Here is a 15,369-nt window from a genome sequence, read left to right as displayed (position 1 = left end):
CATTAAGGGAGAAAGTGTGAAAAAGAAAAAAATAAACCTCTTTCCCCTTCCTTTCTGAGGGCAGCAGCCCTGGGGCTTCAGTGTCATCCTCCCCCTGTGCCTTCCCACGCGTGCTCTGGTCAGCAGACAGGGGGACTGGGTGCAGGCACAGATACGGCAGCAACGGTGGAGACATCATGACTGTAGGTAGGGGGAGAGAGCACCCCAGGACACTGGAAGGACATTCCTAATCACAGGACCCCAGGGGTGTCAAGCACAGCAAATGCAGGCCATTGCCACAGCATGCCGCCCCAGGGGCATAGCCATGTGGGCAACAACCCAGCTGGAGTCTCCTGCCTTGCCCTACAAGGGCAGGGTGGGGTCATGTGGACCCTAGAGGAGGCCAGCCAACACCAGAAGGGTGAGGGCTACCACCAAGCGGAGCAGGACCAACCCCCGCCCTGCCAACACCCAGGGGTAAAGGGCACAAATGACCTACTACTCGAGGGAGCTCCCGACAGAACTGCAGCCCATGGTACAAACTCTAAGGCTGTATTTCATATTTTTACACAATTGCACCTGTTAACAGTTACTTGTATGGTGGATAAGGTAAACCCAAAGGGCAAACATCATATGGCTCGGTTCCCATCCGAGGATGCCATTGAGGATGGCTGGAGAGTTTCCCTGACATGCCCTGTGCATATATAACAGTAAAAAGTGGAAGACCAAGTGGCAAGGTTTGAAAATGCCTGGCAGATCTCTCTTTCCCCATTTCCAGCAGAGTAAGGCAGCACCTCTCAAGGGCAAGGGAGGTGAGAGGCTAAGTCTAAAAGGTGACAGAGTAAGAAAGCAAAAGAGACAGAGTAAGGGAGAGAGTGGGCAAGTAATGGCAGGAAGTAAGGTAGTGCCTCTTGAGCATAATGGAGGCCAGAGGCTGAGGTTTACCCAATCCTCCTGGCTGGCTTCACCAATATGTTGCTGGTGAGTTGAGGTTCTTGCTTTGCCTCAAAAGATTTCGGAGACAAAGTGATAGACAAGAAATGGATTTATTTAGAGAAAAACACACTCCACAGACATATGGAGTCTCACAGAAGGTGAGAGGTGCTGAAATATGGTGTGGTTAGTTTTTATGGACTAGGTAAATTCATAAGCTAGAGAGTGGGAGGATTATTCCAATTATTTGGGGGCAGGGGGAATGATTTCCAGGGATTGGGCCACCACCCGCTTTTTGGCTTTTTATGCGTTAGCCTCAGAACTGTCATGGAGCTGGTGGGTATGTCATTTAGCTTATACTAATGTATTACAATTAGTGTATAATGAGGCCCAAGGTCTACTGGAAGCCAAATCTTCTGCCATCTTCGGCGTAGTTGCTTCTAACAGTTTCAGTCGTGTCCTATGGCCATATCATTCTTTTAAAAGTTGTGCCCTGCCCTCTTCCCTTCTGTTTCCTGCTCACCTCATAGTGTAGCCTCCGGACTTTGCTCATGGCTGGCAGGCTAGACTGCTTCCCGCTGATGTTCCGAAAAACCTGAAAGACCATGAAGCACAGAAACAGGAAGTAGAGGCAGAGGCAGATCCCAGCCACTATGATGAAGGCCATCTGATGGTGTCCAGTCAAGGAAACAGTCAGCTCGCCAAGGACTCAAGCACTTCACTCAAGGGTGACACTCTCTGTCTCCAAATATGTAGGCAATTTTCAGGAGGGTAAAATATTAAAACCTGGCATTCTAATATCAACATTAGAGAGGTTCCCTGACATAAAAGTACCAATAGTTCCAAATAGCTTTCTAAGCTGGATAACAAGAGGGACAGAATCTTGCTTTTAGATATACAGACTCTAGGGTCCACCCTAGACCTACTAAATCAGAATCTGCCTTTTAACAAGGTCCTAGGGAGAGTCATATGCACAGTAAGTTGGAAAAGCACTAAAATATTGGATATTGGTTGTAAAATATTGATCAAGTAGAAAGCTGTATTAAAATCACCACAAAAGTAAAGATACAGGTGCCTAGGTCCCACTGCAGATCTACAGAATCAGATTTTCCAAGGGCTAGGAAACCAAGTATAACCATGTTTGCGAACCATTGGCCTAGTATCCAGATTTTTATAAAGAGGTTGAGGTGCCCTGGAATTTGGAGAGCATGGAGTGTGGGTTGGATGCAATAGCAGCAACTGCTGCTATAAGGGATGCTAGGCATGAGGTTGAAGGTATTGAAGTGAAACCTTCAAGATGAAGTTCTGTTGCAATCTTCTCTCAACACAAGAAAAATCTTGTCAGATGGAATAGGGAGCAGAGGACACATGGCCAAGGCGGGAGTTGAGGGTGGGGGCAATATACTCTGAGGTTGATCTTCAAAACTTAATCTGACAATTAGCAAAGCTTGGGGTGGAGTAATCTGACTTGGGAGGCAGATGACCAGACTCCAACTTTTTTCTGCTATAACTCCAGGCCAAGTAGCATATTTAAAGAAAAAAATTAAACAAGGGTGAACTCAGCATTTACACTTCACTAAAGTGAAAGTGTTAGTCACTCAGTTGTGTCCAACTCTTTGTGACCTCATGGATTGTACCCCACCAAGCTTCTCTGTCCATGGAATTCTCCTGGCAAGAATACTGGAGTGGGTAGCCATTCCCTTCTCCAGGGAATCTTCCCAACCCACGGTGGAATCCGGGTCTCCTGCAATGCAGGCAGATTATTTACCGTCTGAGCCACCAAGGAAGCCCCATATTTCACTAAATAATAGATTTAATGCAGTTTCTCTTTCTTTCCTTGGAGAAGGAAATGGCAGCCCACTCCAGTATTCTTGCCTGGAGAATTCCATGGACAGAGGAGCCTGGCGGGCTATGGTCTATGGGGTTACAAAGAGTTGGACAAGATTGAGCGATTAACTACTACTACACTCCTTTCCTAAAATCAATGGTGCCTTTGAATGATGGGAAAAGAGTTAGTTGCTGCAAAACTTAACCAATTACTTGCCTCCTTGGACCTCCAGCATTTCTAAAAAATGAAGGGGTTGAAGCAGACTAAGGATCATAAACAGTGCTCAGGTGGTACAGCTAATTTTTTTTGGTGGTGGGATGGCAGAAATGGGGAGCTCAATTCTCTCATCTTTAAAGCAATGATACTTTGATCTAGTTTACTTGCAAAGTTTTTGTGATACCAAGAAGCCAATATAAAGACCATGGCTGGACAAAGCTTATTTATCAGCATATGACAAGATATTAATTATCCATCAAGAAAGAATACAACTCAAGCCTTTCTCTCCTCTCCCTAGGACAGTCTTTTTTTCCTGAAGCATTTAACATATTATTGAGAAAGATAAAATGTTTAAATCCAGCATCCTAAAAGGGATAAGCTAAGATTGTCACTTCTGCTTCATGAAGATGACTCAGAGAGTTTATGCCAACCAACCAGAAGCCTGGGTGACTCTTCTGGAACTAATCACCTTAGCCTTATCTCCACTTGGTCTTGGAAATGAATAGCAGAGGCATGGGATGCCAGCACACCAAGGTCACTGTAAGAAGTCGGGCACACAGATGATGTCAGTAATGGGGGCCCTGAGATGAACCTCCGTGGCTGCAGGGAAAAACCAGTCATGCTTCAGTCTGTGGTAAACAAGTACATAATAGAGCATTTAGACAGGCAGCGGCAAGACTAGCCACTCCGATCCCTGGGCTGTGTGGACTTGCTGCAACCTCCTCGTTTTGCCTGCTCTCACCCAGGCTTGAAAGCAAGCATTAATTCTCCTCATTATTTGCCTTAATTGTGCTGTTATCATTGGTCTGAAGATCAAAGCCCCGGCTGAGCACACATGGAGAGCATCAGTGAGACTTAGAAAATGATCTTGGGGACCAGGCAGCTACGGGAAGAAATAAAACCCTGAGCCCATCAAGGAAGGATACAGCCAGTTCTGTTCCGACATCTGTAGTCCAGATACTGTAGAAGGGATTCGTGAGTTGTACCCCTCTACAAAGAGAAATGAGACGAAAGGCAAGACACAATTAATACAGGGCGAAGGGGAGCTTTCCTTTCTACACACTCTCAGCTTTTCAGCCAGAGGGGTGGTGTCTGTATTCAGACTAAGTCGCAGAGGATGTAGAGAGAAACAGAGTTTGAAGAATACGATTAGCTCAAATATTTTCTATCTCTAGAGAGCTCTGTCTCTTAATCCCAGTGCTAACCTGAGGATGTGGTCATGTCCTTGCTTTCATCCTACAGGCTCCCAATCACCTCCTCCACCTTTTCAGATACTTGTTCTAAAGAGCTGAGGGTGAACCTGGTAACATGCATTTCAGTCCAGAGTTCCACAGGCCCCCTGCTTACCTCTCACACATGTCAAATATGAAAAGGCAGAAAGAGCCAACAGCAATTGGTCCAACTTGCTTCCAATACCCTGCTATGTGATTCCGCTCATGCTGGTCCTGAGGAAAACCAAGTTGAGAAATGAGAAAAAGATAGGGGAAAGCAAAGCAATTCTACAGGTGAGTCAGTCACCCAATAATCCTTGCTGCCTATCTGCTGTGTATCAAATCATGATATAGGTTAAAAAAAACCAACATAGTGCTAACAAATGGAAAAAATTTCTCTAAATTGCACATAGTTTTTGATTATTTTAAAAAATTACAGCACAGACTCTTACCAATTCTTTCTCAACATCTTCCAGAAATTATCTAAATAACTGATCCATTTGTTGTTTTGCTTTCATAAATACTTTGACCTAATCACCAGGTTACTGACCCTTACCTCTTCATAGGGTCTTCAGCTAAGGACAAAAGATGTTGGGAGTAGTGGTTTGGGACTTCAAAGGGGAAGAAGGCAATTCACATGGAGATAGAAAAGCAAATGTTTGGTAAACAAATGTTTGCTGGGCCATGCTGAGACAATGGGACAGGCAGTAAGCTGATCTTTAAGGCCCTGCCTTGAGTTTTCCTCCACCACCCAGCCCATATTCTTTGCAGATATCTCTGGTGATAGCTCTGTTCAGGGAAACAGGTCATCTACCGAAATTCTTTTAGGCAGTTAAGGGGAAGGTCAACGTTTCTCCCTTTTTTTTTTTTTTTTTTTGCTCTACTGGGTCTTCACTTCTGCTGGGGCGCTGCTCAGTTGCAGCAAGCAGAGGCCACTCTCTAGCTGTGATGTGTGGGCTTCTCATTGCGGCAGCTTCTCCTTTGCGGAGCATGGGCTCTAGGGCATTTGGGCTCAGTAGTGTGGTTCCCGGGCTCTAGAGCACAGGCTCAATAGTTGCGGCACACAGGGTCAGTTGTTCCAAGGCATGTGGGATCTTCCCGCATCAGAGATTGAATCCGTGTCTCCTGCATTGGCAAGCGGATTCTTTACTACTGAGTCACCAGGGAAGCCCTCTTCCCAGTCTTTTGATCCTTGATTGTTTTCAGCTAGAAATAATTCATGTGTCAAAGAGATATTTTGGTTTGTGGTAGCAAATTTCGCTCTTTTACATACTTTAGGTAGTAGAAGTTCTGTCATCCATAAAGTAACTCTTTCAGATTTAAATTGCGATGTGACTTATCACCGGTCTTTTTTAAGGTGGGGTAGTTCCCAGAGGACAAAATAAAGACTCGAAAGCATTAAGATATGTCAAGTGTAAGAGATTTCTTTCAGTTAGGAAAACAGACAGTCCCCTCCATTCCCGTCCATGCTGACGAGGGCTCATGGTCAGTGCAGCTTGCTGGAGGACCCCCAGTGCCACCCAGCTGTAAGAAAAAGCCTCTCTCTCCTCTCACTATTCTCCTGGAAGGGCTGCAAGGCTTCACAAGCCGTGATCAAACCATGATGGAATTTAAAAATAGTCCGTGCTACTATGAGGCTCATGTGCCTAACACAAGGACCAGGCTCCAACTGGCACATCATCCTAGCCACAGCCTGATGGCTGCACCATTCTTATTTTTATCCACAGTATCATCAATCCCTCTTGAAATATGATTTGGTGTCTGTGCAAACTGAAACCAGAGAGGTCAGCATTTAGGGTAACAGGGGTTACTAGGTCACCTGAACCCACTGCCAGCTGGAAAATGCCTGGCCCACATTCTCTGGTGGTCACCTTGGTCCTGGGGACAAGCAGAGCTGAAGTCAAAGGACAGGAAATGCTGATAATCATTAATGTTTGTGCATCTACTTTATGCTAAATATTTACTCACATTATCTCATTTAAACCTCACAAGAAACCTACACATTAGCCTTTAAAACCCATTTTATAGATGAGGAACCTGAGATTCAGAGCAATTAAGTCACATGCCAGCTAGTTTATAAGTGGTGACGCAGGAAGGTGAACCATGAGTCTGACTCCAGGGCTCTTGAGCCCACTTCTATAACCACTAGTTTATTCTGCCTCACCACTGCCCCTTGCCCAGGATGCACTTACCATCATGTGCTCACCACAGAAGATGATCCAGAAGGAGAGAAGCATCGCATAAAAGATGCCCTGTCGGATATCACCAAACAGCAGCATCCAGGTCCAGTCAAACCCAATGGAAAACCACTCCACTGGGATGTTGATAAACGTCATGGAAATCCCAAGGGCAAAGATGACTCTGATGGTGAGAAAAATATCAGGAAAATTATTTTATTTATCTGGAAGGCAAAACATTTTTTATTTAAAAATCAAAACTCAGTTTTGGGAAATGAGACGCTCCATATAGGCACCGAAGCCATGTGATCAGTTTCTTTGCTCTCATTACAACAAGTATCTACATGGAGATGCTAAATGTCTTCTTTCATTGGCACCACTGCAGAATGAAGGACTGTTACATTAATCCTTCTACACAGTAATTGAACCTAACCTGAATGCTCTGAACTTTATCTTGGTGCCACCTCAGATTAAGTGCTTCCTAAATGTTTTCACCCTCCCTTGCCTTCTTACACAGACCTCATTGAATATACCAATAATTATCCTCTCTTACCTATTCAGGGTATCATTAACCTGATCATTAAGAACACTCATTATTATGATATCCTCAGCAAGTATGAATCATACAAGCATTTTAATTTCAATAACACATGACTCCAAACAATATGAAATACAAATTATTTTAGCTGCTTGTTTCATTTTTATTTTGCTTTTCTCCCATTAATGGCCACTTCCCTATCAAAATTTCATTTATTTTGTTACTGATTTATCCATACTTTCATTCATACCCACAAGTCATGTGTCAGGCATTTTGTTAGGGCTATAGATACCTAAATGAATAGGACCAGTTCTTTCCGTTATGGCTATTCAGTAGCTGAACCAGATAAAGTGTGATAAGCAATATGATAGATGAGTACAACAGATTGCTACCAGGACTTCTTACTTTGACAGAGACAGAAATTAAGCTTAGTTGCAAGTCAAGGTTAGGGAGGTGGAAGGGCATTCCAAACAGAGGGAAAAGCCTGGATGGAGCCTAGAAGAGCCTGAAGCATTTGGGGATCTGAATATGGGACATATCAGGAAATGACAGGCCATGAGACCAGAGAAATATATATATATATATATATAAAGGCTGAGCTGGTAAAGAAACTTGCATACATTATTAGAGAATTTGAAATTTATCCTGAAAGGACTGAGGATCCAATAAGAAGGTTTAAAAATGGAGCAGCATCATTTCATTCATTCACTCAACAAATTCATATTTATTGAGCTCCTACTGTGTACCAGTCACTATTCTAGATGCTGGGGATATAGAAGTAAACAAAGTAGGCAATGATCCTGCTCTAGTGATGCTTGTATTCAGATGGGGTGAGCAAAAGGGGTAGAGATGGAATGATAATAAATAGAGAATAAGTATTATGAAGAAGTATTAAAAGAGCCAAGTGGGAGAATGGAGAGTGATGGGAGGCAATTTAAATAAGGTAGATGGGAGAAAGCCTGTAAGACAGAAATTATACTAGGGCTGAAGGAAATGAGGCGCTGAGCCACAGAGGTATCTGGGAAGGAGCATTTCAGATGAAGAGGACAGCAAGTGCAAAGGCCCTAAAGGGAGTGCATGCTGGTCATGTCTGAGCACCATCAAGGTGGATGGCCCGTGGTGAAGAGAACAGGAGATAAAATTAGAGGTGGTGAAGGGCCGGATCACTGAAGGTTTATAGGCCAGAGTAAAGGAAATGAAAAGCCAACAGAGAGCTTTGAACAGAGTAGCGAAGCGATCCAATTTCTACTTAGAAGAAAAAGCCAGGCTTCTGTGTGAATAGACTGCAGGAAATAAAATGATGGGAATAAGAGGTACAGTTAAGAGGCTATTTCAATAATCCAGGTGAGAAACGAGAAATCAGGGTTAGATCAGAGTGGTAGATACGGAAATGGTGAGAATTTCCTGGCATGTTGGAAGAGAGGTGTGAATAAAAGTGGAGTAAAGGATGCCTCCTACATGTCTGCTCAGCTGCTCCTAAGCAGTTGAAAGGACAGAGTTGCTACTTCCTAAGATGAAGATGCCCCAAAGAGGAGCAGGTTTGAAGTGGGAGGAAAACAAGTGTTTTTCTTTGTATGTGGTGCATTTCTATGTAAATGAAGGTGTTTAAGTAAACGGGTGGAATACTAGGGCCCAGAGTTGGGAGTAGCTGAGGATGACCATGTACATGAAGAGCATCAGAGTACAGATGGTTTTTAAGAGCACAAGACTAGATGAGATCACCAGGGAAACAAATGTAGGTAGTAAAGAGAAGAGGTCCAAATGTTGCAGGAAGCAGGACCCCTTCCAGGGCCCGAAACTGGGCTCTTGTCTTAAAACTTGAAAATGAATTGTCCGAGGAGACACATGTACTGGCAAAGCAAGAGATGTGTCTCCTTGGACAATTCATTTCCAAGGGTTAGACAAAAGCCCAGTTTCAGGCCCTGGAAGGGGCCCCCCTTCCTGCAACACAAAGACCGGGCCTCAGCTCAGAAGCTTAAGAGGTTGGAAAGATGACTGGAAACAGCCATGGAGACTGAGTGACAGTCAGCAAAGGAGTGAATAACCATGAGAATGTGGAGGAGGCTCTACGAAAAAAAGGGAGTGATCAGCCATGCCAAATGCTGACACTTCAGTTCAGTTGCTCAGTCGCGTCCAACTTTGTGACCCCATGGACTGCAGCACACCAGGACTCCCTGTCCATCACCAACTCCCAGAGCTTGCTCAAACTCATGTCCATCGAGTCAGTGATGCCATCCAACCATCTCATCCTCTGTCAGTCCCTTCTCCTCTCACCTTCAGTCCTTCCCAGCATCAGGGTCTTTTCCAAGGAGTCAGCTCTTCCCATCAGGTGGCTAAAGTATTGGAATTTCAGCTTCAGCTTCAGTCCTTCCAGTGAATATTCAGGACTGATTTCCTTCAGGATTGACTGTTTGGATCTCCTTGCAGTCCAAGGGACTCTCAAGAGTCTTCTTCAACACCACAGTTCAAAAGTGTCAATTCTTTGGCAGTCAGCTTTCTTTATAGTCCAACTCTCACATCCATACATGACTACTGGAGAAACAATAGCTTTGACTAGACAGACCTTTGCTGGCAAAGTAATGTCTCTGCTTTTTAATATGCTGTCTAGGTTGGTCACAGCTTTCTTCCAAGGAGCAAGTGTCTTTTACTTTCATGGCTGCAGTCGCCATCTGCAGTGATTTTGGAGCCCCAAAAAATAAAGTCGGTCATTGTTTCCATTGTTTCCCCATCTACTTTCCATGAAGTGATGGGACCAGATGCCATGATCTTACTTTTCTGAATGTTGAGTTTTAACCCGACTTTTTCACTCTCCTCTTTCACTTTCATCAAGAGGCTCTTTAGTTCTTCTTTGCCTCCTGCCATAAGGACATATCTTATGCATATCTGAGGTTATTGATATTTCTCCCAGCAACCTTGATTCCAGCTTGTGCTTCATCCAGCCCAGCATTTCATATGATGTAGTCTGCATAGAAGTTAAGTAAGCAGGGAGACAATATACAGCCATGACATACGCCTTTCCTGATTTTGAATTAGTCTATTGTTCCATGTCCAATTCTAGCTGTTGCTTCCTCACCTGCATACAGATTTCTCAGGAGGCAGGTAAGGTGGTCTGGTATTCCTATCTCTTTAATAATCTTCTACAGTTTGCTGTGATCTACATAGTCAAAGGTTTTAGCATAGTCAATAAAGCAGAAGTAGATGTTTTTCTGGAACTCTCTTGCTTTTTCGATGATCCAATGGATGTTGGCAATTTGATCTCTGGTTCCCCGGCCTTTTCTAAATCCAGCTTGAACATCTGGAAGTTCATGGTTCATGTACTGTTGAAGCCTGGCTTGGAGAATTTTGAGCATGACTTTGCTAGCATGTGAGATGAGCAATTGTGTGGTAGTTTGAGCATTCTTTGGGATTGGAATGAAAACTGACCTTTCCCAGTCCTGTGGCCACTGCTGAGTTTTCCAAATTTGCTGACATATTGAGTGCAGCACTTTCAGAGCATCATCTTTTAGGATTTGAAATAGCTCACCTGGAATTCCATCGCCTCCACTAGCTTAGTTCGTAGTGATGCTTCCTAAGGCCCACTTGACTTCATACTTCAGGATATCTTGCTCTAGATGAGTGATCACACCATCATGGTTATCTGGGTCATAAAGATCTTTTTTGTATAATTCTTCTATGTATTCTTGCCACCTCTTCTTAATATCTTCTGCTTCTGTTAGGTCCATACCATTTCTGTCCTTTATTGTGCCCATCTTCGCATGAAATATTCCCTTCATATCTCTAATTTTCTTGAAGAGATCTCTAGTCTTTCCCATTCTGTTGTTTTCCTCTATTTCTTTGCATTGATCGCTGAGGAAGGCTTTCTTATCTCTCGTTTCTATTCTTTGGAACTCTTCACTCAGATGGGTATATCTTTCCTTTTCTCCTTTGCCTTTCACTTCTCTTCTTTTCTCAGTTACTTTTAAGACCTCCTTAGACAACCATTTTGCCTTTTTGCACTTCTTTACCTTAGGGATGATCTTGATCCCTGCCTCCTGTACAGTGTCACGAACCTCCGTCCGTAATTCTTCAGGCAATCTGTCTATCAGATCTATTCCCTTGAATCTATTTTTCACTTCCATTGTATAATCATAAGGGATTTGATTTAGGTGATATAGTGGATGTGACCTAAATGCTGACAATGAGTCAAGAAAAGTGAGGACTGAGGAATGAGGATTGGATTTGGAAGGTGGGGGTCATTGGTGATCCTATTAAGAACAATTTTAATAAGGGGTGGAAGGGGCTCAAGAAAAAACAAGAGAAGATATATACACAAGATTTTTGAGGAATTTTGTTGTAAAGATGAGCCGAAAAATGATGCAGTAGCTTTGAGGGGAAGTACAAAGAGTTCTAACTAAGAAAGGGGATGGAAGAGTGTGTTTGTATATTAATGGGAATAACCCAACATAAAGCAAAAAGTCAATAATGTGGGAGAGAAGGGGCTATCTCTACAGGAAAACCATCCTTGCTGAGAGGTGCTGAGAGGGGCTGGGATTAGTGAGCAACAATGCTGTTCATCCACTGTATCAGAGAAATGTATCTGATACAGAACGTGAGAAAGCAAAGGTAGAACAGACAGCTGGGAATATGAGAGCAGTAGAACACTTAGGATTTAACAGTAACTTGCAGGTAAAAGCTGAAGGAGAAAAAGGAGTCAAATCTCCAGTCCAAATAACACACTGACCACTTGAACCTGACTCCCAGCAACAGGTCCACGGCAGGCTGTGCCAGCGTTTCTTAAGAGTGCTGCAAAATCAGCTCTTACTTTTCCAGGAGCACTGGGGGTCGGGACATCATGGTGATCCTCCTCCAGTACCACACCATAATGATGAAGATGCTGGGTGTGAGGAAGGTCTTCATGGCAAACCACACCTTGGTGAAGCCTCCATTTTGGTGAATTCCCTAGATAGAGACCAATCATAATTTTGAAGGTCAATATATCTTGGTGTTATTTTCTACCAGCAGATGCATTTTGAAGAGCAGTAAGTGGAGATCTTTATTGCTGAACTTCCAAGATCAAGAGCTTTAACATTCACAGCAAGTAATGTCCTCACACTCCCCTCAACCCCTCCTCAGGCACTGTAGAAAACTAAATCAAAAGGCATGAAGATAGACTCACTTTATCCTAAGGGAATGATTAGGAACATGATCAAACGTTTTTCTCCAAGGTTTTCATTGAAAAATTGGAGCTATCTTAGAGGCCCCAAATGATGGCACTGGTATAATGTGTTAAGGTGAATAAACCCTGTGGAAAGCTAAGCAGTACCGCAAAGTATATTTACATTATATTTATAATATACCATTAAATTTTAAAAAGCAAAGAATGGAAGAGTCAGTTGAATATGATCCCCCCCCCCCCCCCCTTTTTTAAGAGAAGCATTGAGCTCAGTCTCTCAGTTGTGTCTCTTTGCAACCCCATGGACTGTAGCCCACTGGGCTCTTCTGTCCATGGAATTTTCCAGGCAAGAATACTGGAGTGGGTTGCCATTTCCTTCTCTAGAAGGGAACAATTTTAAATATATTCACACACACACACACACACACATATATACATTACACACACATATTATACACACATAGAAAAAAATCAAGAAGGAGATAATAACAAAACCTCGAAATGGTTGTTTCTCAAGATGGTAGGATATTACAGATAACTTTCATGTTCTACTATGTGTTTATTTGTGCTTCTAATTTTCTACAATAAATATGCAGTTGCTTTTTAGATTTAAAAAGAACCTAAAGTAGGTTTAAAAAATCTACTCCACATTTTACTTTTTCCCCTACTAAAGAGACAAAATGGTAAGAACCTATACCACTATTGTGATCAATCAGATTCACTTACCACCAGCCGAATATCCTTTATCTCTCCAATCCCAACGTTGATTTTCTTCTTCTCATTCACAGGCAGCCGGATATTTAGAAGGTAATACTTATGAGCCACGGACCCAATTTCCATGAAAGGAAGGACATCACATTCATAGTAACGGCCCTCATGTTCTAGGGTCTGAAAGAAGAGTAGAGGGTTTGAGGCAAGGTCACCATTTCCAATAAACTGTCTGAAGTGTCTTGCCTTTGACTCATATCACCAATTCTAAAAAGCTAAGGCTTAAATGTATACATCAGAGGTACACACAATAGGGTACATGGGTTTGTATAAGCTGCCACCCTCCCTCCCCAAAATAAAACCCAGCCACATTTGAGGTGGAACCAGAAATCTCAGGTAACAAGCAGGGATTTCTTCTATTTCAACACCTTTCTCAGCTCTTCAATCCTTATTACAGCCTCACATCAGACTAGCCTGGTCTATAAGGGCTATATAAGAACTTTTAATTGGCAGCGTACTATCAGATACTGTATGGCTTTGTGGAACAGTCAACTCCTTAAATGTTCAGGAGGAAGTCCTTGCTAATGTTCATCACATTCTTGTATCATGATCACTTATTTACATAGTTTTGGCCTGGAGGAGATGCTACATGAAGCAGGAAATATCTACTTTTTATTGATTTGACCAAAAAAAAATAGAAGAAGCAACTCAAGGAGTCTTGGAATTTGGGGAAGATACAAAGGGATGAGTGGAATAATGAGATTAGGTTGATAGAGATGACCTCTTGGAATTTTCTGCCTTTAAATCTTTCTAACTGCCCAAGAGACAAAATGGCAGAAGGGAGCAGAAATTAAATAAACATTTAGCACAGTTTCTAGGAAGTCCTTTTTACCTTTTAAAGCTGGCTTAAAACTCAATATTAAAAAAATCTAAGATCATGACATCAGTCCTATCACTTCATGGCAAATAAAAGGGGAAAAGGGGGAAGCAGTGACAGATTTCTTCTTGGGTTCTACAATCACTGTAGATGGTGACTGAAGCCATGAAATTAGAAGACAATTGCTTCTGTGCAGGAAAGTCAGGACAACCCTAGACAGTGTGTTAAAAAGCAAAGACATCACTTTGCTGACAAAAATCTGTATAGTCAAGGAAACAGATTTTCCAGTAGTCATGTACGGATGTGATAGTTGGACCATAAAGAAGGTAGAGCACCAAAAAATTGTGGTGCTGGAGAAGACTCTTGAGTCCCTTGGACTGCAAGGAGATCAAACCAGTCAGTCTTAAAGGAAATCAACCCTGAATATTCATTGCAAGGACTGAGGCTGAAGCTGAAGCTCCAATACTTTGGCCACGTGATGCGAACAGTTGACTCACTGGAAAAGACCCTGATGCTGGGAAAAATTGAAGGCAGAAGGAGAAGAGGGCGACAAAGGATGAAATGGTTGGATGGCATCACCAATTCAGTGGACATGAACTTGGACAAACTCCAGGAGATGGTGAGGGACAGGGAAGCCTGGGGTGCTGCAGTCCATGGGGTTGCAAAGAGTTGGACACAACTGGGCAACTGAACAACAACAGCTAGGAAGGCCTCCTGGACTTCCTGCCAGGCAATTTAAGAGGTACTACCCAGCACAAGGCAGGGGGAGACTGGTGTGTAGGGGCACAGCTTGCTTTTGAAAACGAGATTCTGTTCCAGCTCCACAGGACACAAAGCTTTGCAGCCTAGCTGAGGGGTGGGGGAAGCTCTCAAGTATGGGCATGGAGAAGCAGGAGCTTCAGCAACTGAGGACTCTTTCCCAATGAACCAGACAAGTGTCTGCCTTCATGCTGGGTTTGTATTTCAGCTTTAATGTTTGCCTGGTACCTTCTGACGAAGTGATGGAGGGATGGAATTTGGTATTCCTGAGCTTGAATTCTCAGGGCCTCCAAAAGTTTTTGTAAATCTTCAGAGCAAAAAGTTCAGAGGAGAAAGAAAGGTAACAAGGGGTCTGTTCCTTCTGTGATCTTGGGGGTGGGGGAGTGGTTTACTAGACAGTCAGAGCTTAAGAGTGCAATAAACAGAACTGCATACAGGGACAGAAGACACAAATGACAAAAACAGAGCTAGAGCAGGTGCAGACCTGGCTCATGGGCTTCCCTCTTTCCTTTCCTACTCATGGTAGACATCATTGATCAATCATGATCGTTTGTCATTTTCTAAGGTCTTAGGGGCTCTTATCAGAATGACCAGTTGATTAGACATGGCATTTGAAGTTTTAAAAATTCTTCTGTAGAAAGAATCCTTTTCCAAACCTCAGCTGCAAGTCGGGTAAGTCTTCCTGTATAGATCTTTCTCTCCCCTCTGCTCCCTTCTCTTCTACTTATAAATCAAGGCAGGAAGGACTCCGCAAAACTGCTGAAAATACAGTATAGGCTCTAATTCAGCCTCAGATGAAACTGAACTAAGGAGGCTGATTACCTGCTCTTGTAACAGCAAAAAGTAGATATTCTGATGTGTTTCCAATAAGCTTATTTACAGAAGTTGAGAGCTTGAAGGCAACAAAACTTATTTACTAATGCCACTGCCTTCATTACGTGTCTCACCCAAGGTCCCAAAACTCATGGCAGAATTGGATTGAGGACTTCCA

At 43.1% G+C, this 15,369-nt stretch overlaps 1 protein-coding gene across 2 annotated transcripts in view; it reads right to left on the bottom strand.

The window, feature by feature from the left end:
* WLS (Wnt ligand secretion mediator) overlaps window positions 1-15,369 on the bottom strand; it is a 113,442-nt gene that overhangs the window by 24,999 nt on the left and 73,074 nt on the right. For both annotated transcript variants that reach the window (XM_061121643.1, XM_061121644.1), the window contains exons 4-9: window positions 12,761-12,922; window positions 11,684-11,820; window positions 6,360-6,528; window positions 4,304-4,401; window positions 3,883-3,946; window positions 1,436-1,579 (exon numbers count right to left, since the gene is read on the bottom strand). In XM_061121643.1, the coding sequence (XP_060977626.1) occupies window positions 1,436-1,579; window positions 3,883-3,946; window positions 4,304-4,401; window positions 6,360-6,528; window positions 11,684-11,820; window positions 12,761-12,922 (774 nt within the window). The remainder of the gene's footprint in view (window positions 1-1,435; window positions 1,580-3,882; window positions 3,947-4,303; window positions 4,402-6,359; window positions 6,529-11,683; window positions 11,821-12,760; window positions 12,923-15,369) is intronic.

This window comes from Dama dama, chromosome 20 (genome assembly GCF_033118175.1).
Source record: "Dama dama isolate Ldn47 chromosome 20, ASM3311817v1, whole genome shotgun sequence".
Classification (NCBI taxonomy): Eukaryota; Metazoa; Chordata; class Mammalia; order Artiodactyla; family Cervidae; genus Dama; species Dama dama.
Note: the sequence above shows the minus strand (reverse complement) of the source record. Positions and strands in the feature narration are given on the sequence as shown.